Below are 12,173 nucleotides of genomic sequence, written 5' to 3' on the forward strand. Positions count from 1 at the left end.
GGTACTTGATGCAATCAGCTCCCGAATCTGTTTAAACATTCATATCGTGAGGTCTCTACTATACGTACAGAGTGTTAGTGACATCGTAACGAATACTGAAGAGGATTCAGACCATTATTCTGAGTTAGTATCAAGTGGAATTTTCCATCGGAAAATTCAATCTATCAATCAATAATACTTTATTGCACAACGACATATACAAAGGACATGAACATACGAATAAAAATAACCTTTTTTCTTTAATTATTTTTCAGTCTCACACTTTTGCGATGGATTCCACTTGATATTAACTCAGAATCATGGTTTTAATCATCTCTCAAAGTTTTCGTTAGGTATGAGAACCCTTTCGCAATAACATATTTGACATTTAAGAGAGAATTTGTTTAAGTTTTGACAAATAAGTCAATACGACATGGTTCTAAAGTATAAGTTCAGATATTTTTTAGACGTTATCGCACTTTATACATACATACATAAACTAACGCCTATTTCCCACCCGGGTAAGCAGAGGCTATGGAATGCCATGTCCTTCGATCCTGACATTCTTTTGCTTCCTCCATATTCACCAATCGTTTCACACATGTACGCCGGTTTATAGTAGGCATTTCTAGACGTTTTTGTAAGGGCATCCCCGGACATTTGGTCCAGACTTACCAATGACCTTCACCACTGTCCTTTTTGTACTATTCAAATTGTAATATATCTTTAAGCATTTTAGTAATACAAATTAAAAATAAAAACAAAACTCTGTTATATATGAGAAAATATAAAGAAAGATAAAACTAACTAAGTTTAAAACCCTACTAACTTTACAACACTCATCCGTAACTACTAGGTACCTAACTCTCTCCTTAGCAATTATCCCACGTGTTATAAAGGAGCCTGCCTTCCTTATAACTATGTGTAAGTAATAATAATAATAATAATAAGTTTATTTCCAAAAAATAAAGTAAAGTCCTAAAACAAACACATATAACCGGCTTTTACTTAGCTTTTAAACAATTAGCCTGTGTGTGTGCGAACAAAAACGGGATAACGAAAATAAGTTGCATCCACTGATATACCATAAACAAATAGACTCACAATCGACTAAGGATTTTTGTGTTATAAATACGTATACTATTGGCGACCTACCAATAATAAACTGGTTCTCGTGCAAACAGCAATAATATATTTTACAAGAAGCCATAAAAAGTCATTGTCAAAAATACAAAGACAATAAAGAAATAAAAGACTATATCAAAGAGTTAAAAATGTATAAAAAATTGTGCTATCTTACACATATACATTAAATTATGTATGTACTGTAAGTTCTTTCCCTCAAATTAAGATGTTATGGTTGTTAAAATAAAGGAAAATATCTGTTTTGTAATGTCGTCATTACACCCATTGCGACTAAATTCGATCTTGACAAGCCGTCAATTGGTGACGAGGCCCCGGGTTCGATTCCCGGTGGGGACATATCAAAAAAATCACTGTGTGATCCCTAGTTTGGTTAGGACATTACAGGTTGATCACCTGATTGTGAAGATGATCCGTGCTTTAGAAGGCACGTTAAGCCGTTGGTCCCGGTTACTATTTGCTGATGTAAGTGAGTAATCGTTAAATGAGGCATGTCAGTGGCCTTTGGCGGCTCAATAATAACCCTGACACCAGGATTGATGAGGTTGGTATTCCACTTCACAACCCACACGATAAGAAGTCGATTAGTGACAAGATGCACCACGGACACTTTTTTACAGAAATTGGTAGTCTATTTGTTTATATACGAGGTCAATGGTTGCAACTATTCTATTCACATTGCATAGTAGGAAAGCTTTCTTCCACGCGCGTGTCCGCGAATCCAAATGAGGGGTCGTAGTGTACGTTTGTTCGCGAATAGAAGGTAAATAATATGACGTTTTCACTAATATTTCATAGAAAAACGTGCTACGGAAATACTGTTTTAATAACGCGTGTTTTTCCTGGGAATTGGATTGTTTCGTGAGTAATGCGCGGGGGTTATTTTGTTTTATGAAAGTGTGAAAGACTGTTTATATAATACGTATACTTAAATACAATTGAATCGTTACGAGAATGGAAAAAATACTTTTCTGTTTCATCGGCAGTTAAGAAAATTATTTTTTTCGTGTACTCCAGCCAATCTATTCGATGAGTGTTAAGGTCATCTCGTCACCGGTTATGCCTATCTAAAACATCGATCGTTGTGTTTAAACATACACCAATTACTTATTCTTCTTCTTTCGTGTCATGTAATGAAATGAAAACTTATTGTCATAAATGTGGTAGGTATATAGATGGTAGTGATGCTTATAAGTGATCCGGAGGCCCCGGGTTCGAATCCCGGTGGGGTCACAATAATCACTTTGTGACCCCTAGTTTGGTTAGGACATAACAGGCTGCTCACCTGATTGTCCGCAAGTGAGATGATCCGTGCTTCGGAAGGCACGTGAAGCCGTTGGTCTCGGTTACTACTTACTGATGTAAGTATGTATTCGTTACATGAGCCATGTCAGGGGCCTTTGGCGGCTCAATAATAACCCTGACACCAGGGTTGATAAGGCTGGTATTCCACCTCACAATCCCCACAATAAGAAGAATAAGTTGAAATCACCTGTGAGTCCCCACCTGAACAGACTTGGCCAGAGTAAGGGCCAACCTGTGATTACTTATTGAGAAGTATCAATAAATTACCCACCTGCAGAAAATGCACAGGATCTTCGTTCCAATTTTAACCGTTAAGAATACTAAAACTTCGCAGACCCGATAATCGCCATCACATTTTATACCTACGCTCCGAAACGCTGCTCCCGTGGCTACTGGCGGCCATTTGTCAAAATTCACGGGAACTCCGTGTGTTAGCGCCGTACGCTAGGCAACACTGCTTCCGCCCCTCCCCCCCCGACCAGCGGATGTTCGCGCCCCGCGCTACAACGTTCTCTCCACCGCGCCACGCCCGACCGCAACGACGCTCTCGAAATACTACGCGATTTTAACCTAACAACGACCTTGTAATTGATATATATTCAAGTATTAAACGATTTCTAAGTGAATAAATATTTTATTGAAAATTCATACATAAAGTACATGAACCGCCAACCAGCGCGTTCATGTTGGCGACCGTAAACTGCACGAGACCTGCACGAGTCACGCCAAGAGGGCAATCTTCGGAAGGCTACATATTACAAGCCACGAGCGTCAAGCAGTTGGTCGCGGGCAAGTCAAGATACCTATCCAGCAATTCGAGTTTCACAAGTAAGCGGTGGAGAGCAGAAGCCACGTGGACGCACACATAGCGGCGCCACGTGTTACAAGAAGAGGACGCCACGCGAGAGCCACGCATCTGCAAGAAATTGTATGCAGCTGCGCCAGAGGCACAATTAGATTCCACTTCAAGAAGAAAACCACGTGTCTAGACGCCTTCCCAGTCGGTCTACATACGTCTAGCATCAACCAGTACAAGATACCAGGTCCCAGGTCATCGGCAGCGGAACGCCGCGTCGGTGGCAGTTCATCACATCCAGCTCGGCTCAGCACGTCGCGGCCTGCACGGGCGTCGAGACAAGGAACAGCGAGCGAGCGAAGGCGAAGAACGTCGGGAGGAGGCGCCGTGGTACATAGTGGAATGCCAAGGAACGTGAGCCCATCCTTTTATTTCCTATCTTTCTATCCTAGTTTCCGTCTTTACTTGTGCGAACAGAATAGGCATTTCTAGTGTCCCTATCGTTCAAACTAATATCTCTAGTTTTCTATTTCTTTTCTTTTTATTAACAAGTCAAGTCTAGTATTCCCTATCAAAAGTTGTGCGTAATCATTTTATCATTGCAAGTCTAGTTTCGATTTCGCACGCTCATTGATTAGGGCCAATTATTTCTATTGAATACCTACTGTCTAGTATGCAGCTCAGGTTCAATTGCCACTGTCTAGTCATGCAGGGCAATCCAGTGTTTTAGACCAAGTTTCGTTTATTACTGTCAAGCTATACAGTATAGACAAGATCAAGTATAAGCCTACTGTCTAGTTATGCAGTAGGCACAAGCTAGTATTCCTAGTTCTAGTTAGGTTCTCTTATTATTGTCTAGTATGCAATACAAGTGACCAAATATTTCTAATTTTCAAGTCTAGTTTCTCTTGTTATTGTCGAGTATGCAATACAAGTGCTTATATGCCTATCTAGGTAATTATTAATTAATTACAAGTCTAGTTCTAGTGCATCCTTATTACAAGTCTAGTTAAGTACGTGATCCTAGGCAAGTCTAGTGAAATTAGGTGCGTACATTCGCTTATCTGATAAGGATTGTCATACAAGTTCAAGTCTTACGTAAGTTTTTACGAGTCTAAACTACGTAGGGATTCCAAATAATCCAAACAATTATTTTCAAGCTATACAAGTGTCATAAAACAATCGAGGTTTTATAATTGAATAATTCAATTGACTTCCATTTTCAAGTCTAGCGAGCGAGTGAACGAACAAACAATCGAATGATATAGTAAGAGTGAGTGAAAGGAAGCTATAGCTAACTCCACGAGTGTGACGAGTCTAGATATACCGGCGTCCACGCCGGCGGCCATTTTGTCATTACCTTATTTTTTCTTCTAGTTCTAGTAAACAATAGTTCGTTTCGTATTTTCGAGTGAAATATTATTGAAATTACAGTGATTTTCTACAGAGTTTTGTGCATAACGTGTAGTGAAGTTAAAAGGTGATATTTGTAGCTAGTTATTACAATTTTATAATCATGAGTGTCGAAGTAAACAAAGAGTTAAACGAGTTAACAGTGAAGCGTCGCTCTGTAAAGGGCAGAATTACGAAGTTTAGCAAGTATTTAAATTCTTTACCGGCTGGAGACCTATCAGTTCAGGATCGCAGCCAGTTATGCACGAAGCTCGAGAAGTTTACTGTGATGTTTGATAGTTTTGACGACTTACAATCACGTATTGAAGTCTATAACGAGGACAATTTGGATGACGAGTTGCAAGAACGTGAGGAAATAGAGGACAGTTTTCATAGCAACATAGCATTCGCTAAGGTCAAGTTAGGCACAATTTCCCTTGCCGAAACGAGTGGACAGGCAGAGCGTGAGAGTGCAACATACACTCCTAATGATTCACAATGCGCTCATAGCTGCGGAGGTCAGCAAGATCTTGGTTTCCGCCTTCCAGTCATTCAAATCTCAAACTTTGATGGTACGTATTTCAAATGGCTTGAGTTTCGTGACACATTCGAGTCGTTAATTCATAACAATACGCGAATTAAACCGATCAACAAGTTTCATTATTTATGCTCGTATCTGCAAGGGGAAGCTGCGCGTGTCATTTCAAATCTAGAAGTTTCTGATAAGAATTATAGTGAAGCATGGGACTTACTTTGCGAGCGATATAACAACAAACGCCAATTGACAACTAATCACTTAAATTCATTGTTTAAAATTGATCCTATCTCACGCGAATCTGACAAGTCACTCAGGTTTCTAGTGGACCACGTAACTAAAAATTTACGTGCTTTAAATAACCTTGGGCAGCCCACAGATCAGTGGGACACATTAATCATCCATATTATGTCCTCTAAACTAGATAATGTTACAAGTTTGAAATGGGAGGAGCATAGGTCAAGTTCTAGTAAGGAAATGCCGTCTCTTGATGATTTCTTCAAGTTCCTCAAGGGTCGAGCAGACGTTCTAGAGTCAGTACAAAGATCTAAACAAGATAAACAAGTCTCGAGTGGCAACAATAATACACATAACAAGTATCAAAGGGCTAACAAATCTGTGAATGTCATTTCAGCTAATCCAGTAAATTTCGAACAAGTCAATCGAGGTCTGCATTGTTTCGTCTGCAAGGGCAAGCATAGAATATACGACTGTCCAGCGTTCCTGTCCATGAGCATCGAGGAGCGGATACAAAAGGCTAGTTCACTGAAGCTCTGTCTGAACTGTCTGCGGAGCGGCCATATTGCAGGCGCTTGCAGGTTAAGTAGCTGTCGTATTTGCAATGCACGTCACAACACAATGCTTCATAAGCCACACACACAGACCATCACAGCCACTCCTAGTATTGACAATGTTATCCCTACAAGTACCACAAGTACAAGTACTCCCAATTCAGTCACAAGTGATGCAAGTACAAGTTCTATTTCTATGTCTGTCACTTCCACTAGCCAGGTTGTTCTTTCTACAGCACTAGTGGACATTGTCAATCCAGATAATAATCAAGTGGAAACAGTAAAGGTACTGTTAGACTGCGGAAGCATGTCTTCATTTATTACAAGTGATTTGAAGCAACGGCTTCAACTAGATACACAAGTGCTAGATGCCACTACTATAGTAGGTATTGGTAACTCTTCTCTTAACTTTGCTCCGGAGAGGGGCACTGTTACTGTCAAGTCTAGATGCAATCCATTTAGTGTCACATTGTCATGTCTCGTATTGCCTGAGATCACAGCCACATTACCTAGGCGCCCTATAAACATGAAACAATTTAGCTTCCCTAGTAACATCAGCTTAGCTGATCCCAGTTTCAATGTCCCAAGCAAGGTGGACATGCTTATAGGCGCGGATCTATTTTGGGATCTTATAGGCCCACGACAGCAGTCGTTGGGTGCTAATTTACCCACTCTGCGAGAGTCCAAGTTAGGCTGGTTCTTAGCAGGTCATATACATGACAAACAAACAAGTAATTTACAAGTGGACAATTCTAACACAAGTATTCAATGTAATTTTTCAGCACTGGAGAGTCTGCACACCAAACTGAGCAGGTTCTGGGAGCTAGAGGAGCTTCCGACGTCGCAGAAGGCTTCGGAGGCGGGAGTCGATGCAGGGAACCCATGCGAGACACATTTCATGACACACACCACCCGTTTAGAAGATGGTAGGTTCTCTGTCCGATTACCACTAGTAACCACTCCCGACTGTCTCGGAGACTCTTACAGTGTCGCTAAGAAGCGATTTCTCAATCTAGAAAAGCGTTTTGAACGCCATGCCCAGTTAAAGTCTATGTATTCCGACTTTATGAAGGAATATGAAGACTTAGGACACATGTCCGAATCCAGTCTAGTCAAGCCACCAGTTTCTTATTTTATTCCTCATCACGCGGTGATGCGAGAGAAATCCGAGTCCACCAAGCTGCGAGTTGTCTATGACGCCTCATGTCGTACGTCGTCAGGCTTTTCCATCAATGACCTTCAAATGATCGGTCCTAATATTCAAGATTCCCTCTTTAATATCCTAGTTCGATTCAGGGAATACAATTACGTCATGACGGGCGACATTGAAAAAATGTATAGACAGGTACAAGTATATGATTTTGATCGCGACTTACAGTTGATACTGTGGAGAAGCGACCCTTCTAGTCCATTGAAAACATATAGGTTAAATACAGTAACCTATGGCTTCGCTAGTGCAAGTTACTTAAGTACAAGGTGCATATGGCAGTTGGGCGAAGAGAGTTATGATCCATTAATTAAAACTATTTTACAAAATGATTTCTATGTTGATGATCTGATTACAGGGGCTCAAACTGAACAAGAACTGCTCTACATACAAGATTCTGTGGTCCGAGCCCTGTCATCGGGTTGTTTTAACTTACGCAAGTTCAGATCGAATTCTAGGGGTGTGTTGCAAAATACGCTAGCTAGTTCTCATGACAATTTAACTCTCAGCCAGACATATGACACCTTGGGACTTAACTGGAACCCTGATACAGACACTCTACAATTTCCAATGTCTGTACAAGGTCGAGAATCCAATGTTACAACAAAACGCTCTATATTGTCTCAAACATTTCAAATTTTTGATCCCCTAGGTCTACTTAGTCTATGTACTATAAAACCAAAGATCTTAATGCAAAGACTTTGGGCTAGCAAGATTGAACGGGATTCAGTTGTTCCTTCCGACATACAAAGGTCATGGAAACGATTCATTGATAACCTATCATGTATTTCACACATTACTATTCCAAGAAATGTAATTAGAGACTTACCTGTTTCAGTCGAGCTTCACGCCTTCAGTGACGCTTCCCAGGCTGCCTACGGTGCTTGCATCTACGTCAAGTCTGTCGATCAAGCAGGAAACACGAGCATTCTTCTCTACTGTGCTAAGGCACGCGTAGCACCGTCTAAGGCGGCTCTCACCATCCCGCGCCTGGAGCTGTGCGGCGCGCTACTCGCGGCCCGCCTGCTGTGCGCTGTAAAGAGCGCCCTCCGCCGACAGATAAGCAAGTCTTACCTGTGGACGGACTCCAGCGTCGTGCTAGGGTGGATCGCCACCGAACCCTCGAGACTTAAAGTCTGGGTTTCCAATAGGGTTAGGCAGGTTCAAGAAATGACAAGTACTTCATCGTGGCGGTACGTCCCTACCGCTCACAACCCAGCCGATCTAGCATCCCGCGGCGTAGACCCACATCAAGTTCAAGACTCCACCTTATGGTGGCAAGGTCCATCATTTTTGTCTAGGCCTGAATCCGAGTGGCCTACTCTCTATTCTCACAAGTGTGACAACCTTCCAGAGTTAAAGGTACACACTACTCTAGTTACGGACTCTATCAAGGCTAGTATCGATATATCTAGGTATTCAAAATTGCAATTCTTACAACGAGTCATTGCTTACATTTATCGATTCATACATAATTGCAAGAACCCCCATGATAAGCACACTGGCTCGCTAACTGTCGATGAGTTAGAGGGTGCATTCACATGTCTAGTTAGAATGTCACAACAAGACTCTTTCCCTCACGAATTACAGACTTTACAAAGACAAGACAATCTCAAGCTCAAGTCTAGTATCGTATCATTAAACCCATTTCTAGATTCCCAGGGCTTGCTCAGAGTTGGTGGAAGACTGTGCAATTCACAGTACGAGTACGAGAAGAAGCACCCAGTTTTATTGCACGCGAAACACCACCTCACTAAGCTCTTATTTACACAAGAACACCACAGGCTGCTGCACGCGGGACCACAATTGTTGCTCGCGTCCATACGAGAACGCATCTGGCCGCTAGGTGGTAGAGAGTTGGCTCGTCGTACAGCGAGAAGCTGTATCAAGTGTCGGCGTATCAGCGCTCAACCTCTACACAACATTATGGGTAACTTACCGGCGCAGCGAATCACACCTGACTACCCTTTTAGTACAGTCGCCGTTGATTTCGCGGGTCCTTTTATGATTACAGACAGGAAGGGTCGAGGCTGTAAGATAACAAAGGCATATCTATGCCTATTTATATGTTTCAGGTCCAAGTGTGTCCATCTCGAGGCGGTGAGTGAATTGTCGAGAGACGCATTCATGTTAACACTGCGTAGGTTTATCGCTCGCAGGGGTAAGCCGAATGACATTTTTTGTGATAATGGGAGGAATTTTGTTGCTACTGCTAGGGAGCTAGGTACGTTTTTATCTAACAATTCTGACCTCATTGCGCATGACGCCAGCACTCATAACATAAATTTTCACTTCTCCCCTGCTTACGCACCTAATTTTAATGGACTTGCAGAGGCCGGAATAAAATCTGCTAAATTCCATTTAAAACGCATACTAGGCAATTCTCATCTAACGTTTGAAGAGATGTCTACTCTTTTTGCACAAGTCGAGTCAATCCTTAATAGCAGACCCCTGTGTCCCTTGTCATCATCCCCTAACGACTATACCCCCCTTACTCCGGGACACTTTCTGATAGGCAGACCACTAATGTCACTGCTATCGCCTTCTCTAGAAGACGAAAATGCATCCCGCCTGAACCGCTACCAGCGCATCGAGCAAGCTAGAGAACATTTTTGGCGCCGGTGGCAATCCGAATATATCTCCGAGCTGCAACAAAGGCTTAAATGGCGTATTCGTTGCAGAGATCTGAGACCTGGTGACTTGGTGCTCATCAAAGAAGACAACACGTCACCACTCCAGTGGCGCTTGGGTCGTGTACAACAACTCTTCCCGGGCGCAGACGGCATTCCGCGCGTCGCTGACGTGGCTACCGCCAGGGGCATCGTGCGACGAGCTCTATCGAAGATCTGCTTGTTGAAAGCGGACGCTTCCAACGGGGGCGACGATGTTAGCGCCGTACGCTAGGCAACACTGCTTCCGCCCCTCCCCCCCCGACCAGCGGATGTTCGCGCCCCGCGCTACAACGTTCTCTCCACCGCGCCACGCCCGACCGCAACGACGCTCTCGAAATACTACGCGATTTTAACCTAACAACGACCTTGTAATTGATATATATTCAAGTATTAAACGATTTCTAAGTGAATAAATATTTTATTGAAAATTCATACATAAAGTACATGAACCGCCAACCAGCGCGTTCACCGTGAAAAACTAGCGCCAGTTAACTGACTAATAGCCATCTGGACGTTCTTCGGCTGTAATTTGTTCCGCTTGTGCCCCAATGATTAAATTATACCATGTTTTATGTCTGCCGCCGGCTTATGGTATTTAGTCTTTGTTCATTATGTTTAATTCTCTTCCTACAGTGTAATGAATCTATTTTATTGCGGAAGTGTATTAAGAAAAATTATGAATAAGGATTACGGAAAAAAAACTTTTTTTCCTCTATTAGAGACGAATCATAGAAACCTGCAACAGAAGTCATTGTTAATGTACTTAAGTCGAAACAATGACTTTGAGCAATGAACTTAATATGAAAAAATCACTATCAAAATTACATCATAATTCCCTCCAAAAGTACCAAATACCAATTCCAACAAAGGCAATTCCGAATCCAAACACGGTCCTTATTTTTAATGATACAGCCACCTGCAACTCGCATATCTAAACGCGGGACAGTTATACCAGAACTCGTATACTATAGTTACTACAGTTATACCACTACTGGTACACTATACAGGCATACTCTGAGACAACAGACCGGGCCATTGCAGTGTCCCTAAATAGCTTGCACTGACATTATGCAAAATGCAACGCAGCCTTCCAATTCTGGCTATCTGCTTGAATAGTTATTGTTGAATGTCTGAAGCATTCAAGATGTTACCTTTAACGTTGATTGTTGCAAATTCCAATATTACCAACAGACACTGTAATTTGTATCGGAACGGACAGAGCTGCAATTCACCACAAGCATAGAATAAAGAATAATACTACATAGTAACTCTTCGCCCCGCACCAATTCGATTTACCTCACCCCCTTTGGGTCTTACTTTAGAACGACGCCGCTAAGGAAAAGAGGGAGCGCGCGCAGACTCTGTCTCGTTCGCACTTAGGCGGTAAAGAGGTACGGATGATAATCGATTCACTTTAATTTAAGAGCCATGCTCTTGTCGGCGAAGCATACTCCATGCTATTTTTTTAGGGAAACATAGGGCAGTGGACCGCCACTACTGTGTATTGCGCGAGTGGAATGGCGCCCAGAGTAGTTTATTTTCGATTAGTTGTTTCAAATTGGCTCTTTTTCTAAACCTGCCACCCCTATCGAGTGTCAGTACCCATCACTGCAAAGTCTTCCCATTCCTGAGCCAGCGTGACTGCTTCCATACTTTTACTTCGTTTTTGGATATTATGCAGCCATTTTAAATCTCCCTTCTTCCCCTTCCTAGTTCCACAAATATTTTTCCTTCCATAATTACTTTTATTATGCATATTTGTTGTGTCTATATTATATTATGTCCCCAAAATATGCAATCTTATGTTTTCTTTTTTTCCATATGACTAAAATTTCCCTCTTCTTAAATAAGATTAGCTAATCATGACCAATTTTACTAAATTCTTCTTTTTAGCCGTATTTCACAAAATCTCATGTTAGCACTGAAAAATTCAGTTGACCATTAAAATATTCAAGTTTTACGTCCTCGCAAAGTTGCATCCAATTCCCTCGCCGACGCATTTAAAGTGAGCTACTCGGAGGTATTTCCTCACAAGATATGTTGCTAACCGGTCGCCTTGAGACGTTTTAAGGTCTTGCAGACGTGGTGAATTCTTACATTTGTGAAAATGAAGACATTGAAGAGGAGATAATTCCTTGAGGAATAATTGTTAAGAAGAGAGGGATTAGCTGTCTGGAAACTGATTAAGCAGCCAAATTACTGAATTATACGTTCCGTCTAGCAGCTTCTTTTCTCCGGCCATACAGATAGAAGCTTTAGGCAGTAGTTTTAGGCGAATGAGGCGTTTGTTATGTAAAAAAAATGACGATTCAAAGTGTAACTATGTAAAATTATGTTACATACTGAATACTTA

The 12,173-nt window shown here is 41.7% G+C and overlaps 2 protein-coding genes across 5 annotated transcripts in view; both read left to right on the forward strand.

The window, feature by feature from the left end:
• Positions 1–12,173, forward strand: part of LOC126370686 (acetylcholine receptor subunit alpha-like 1) — a 105,722-nt gene that overhangs the window by 10,625 nt on the left and 82,924 nt on the right. The gene's annotated exons all lie outside the window — the stretch shown is intronic.
• Positions 4,566–10,202, forward strand: LOC126370668 (uncharacterized). 4 transcript variants are annotated; one of them, XM_050015657.1, is made up of 4 exons: positions 4,751–4,822; positions 4,896–5,187; positions 5,785–5,968; positions 9,224–10,202. In XM_050015657.1, the coding sequence occupies exons 2-4, from the start codon at positions 4,905–4,907 to the stop codon at positions 10,050–10,052; spliced, it is 1,296 nt and encodes a 431-aa protein (XP_049871614.1). In that variant the 5' UTR covers positions 4,751–4,822; positions 4,896–4,904; the 3' UTR covers positions 10,053–10,202. The 4 variants fall into 4 exon arrangements, with proteins under 4 accessions (XP_049871612.1, XP_049871614.1, XP_049871611.1 ...); XM_050015655.1 differs by having other exon boundaries at positions 4,566–5,187; XM_050015654.1 differs by lacking the exons at positions 4,751–4,822; positions 4,896–5,187 and adding an exon at positions 6,724–6,867 and having other exon boundaries at positions 5,858–5,968; positions 7,987–10,202.

Source organism: Pectinophora gossypiella, chromosome 11 (assembly GCF_024362695.1).
Source record: "Pectinophora gossypiella chromosome 11, ilPecGoss1.1, whole genome shotgun sequence".
In the NCBI taxonomy this organism is placed as follows: domain Eukaryota; kingdom Metazoa; phylum Arthropoda; class Insecta; order Lepidoptera; family Gelechiidae; genus Pectinophora; species Pectinophora gossypiella.

Excerpts from the sequence above, each read along its gene's own strand:
- LOC126370668 (XM_050015654.1), top strand. The coding sequence starts at position 6,840 with ATGACACACACCACCCGTTTAGAAGATG. Across the intron at positions 6,868-7,986 it reads CACCACCCGTTTAGAAGATG|TCGAGCTTCACGCCTTCAGT; the intron begins GTAGGTTCTCTG and ends TACCTGTTTCAG.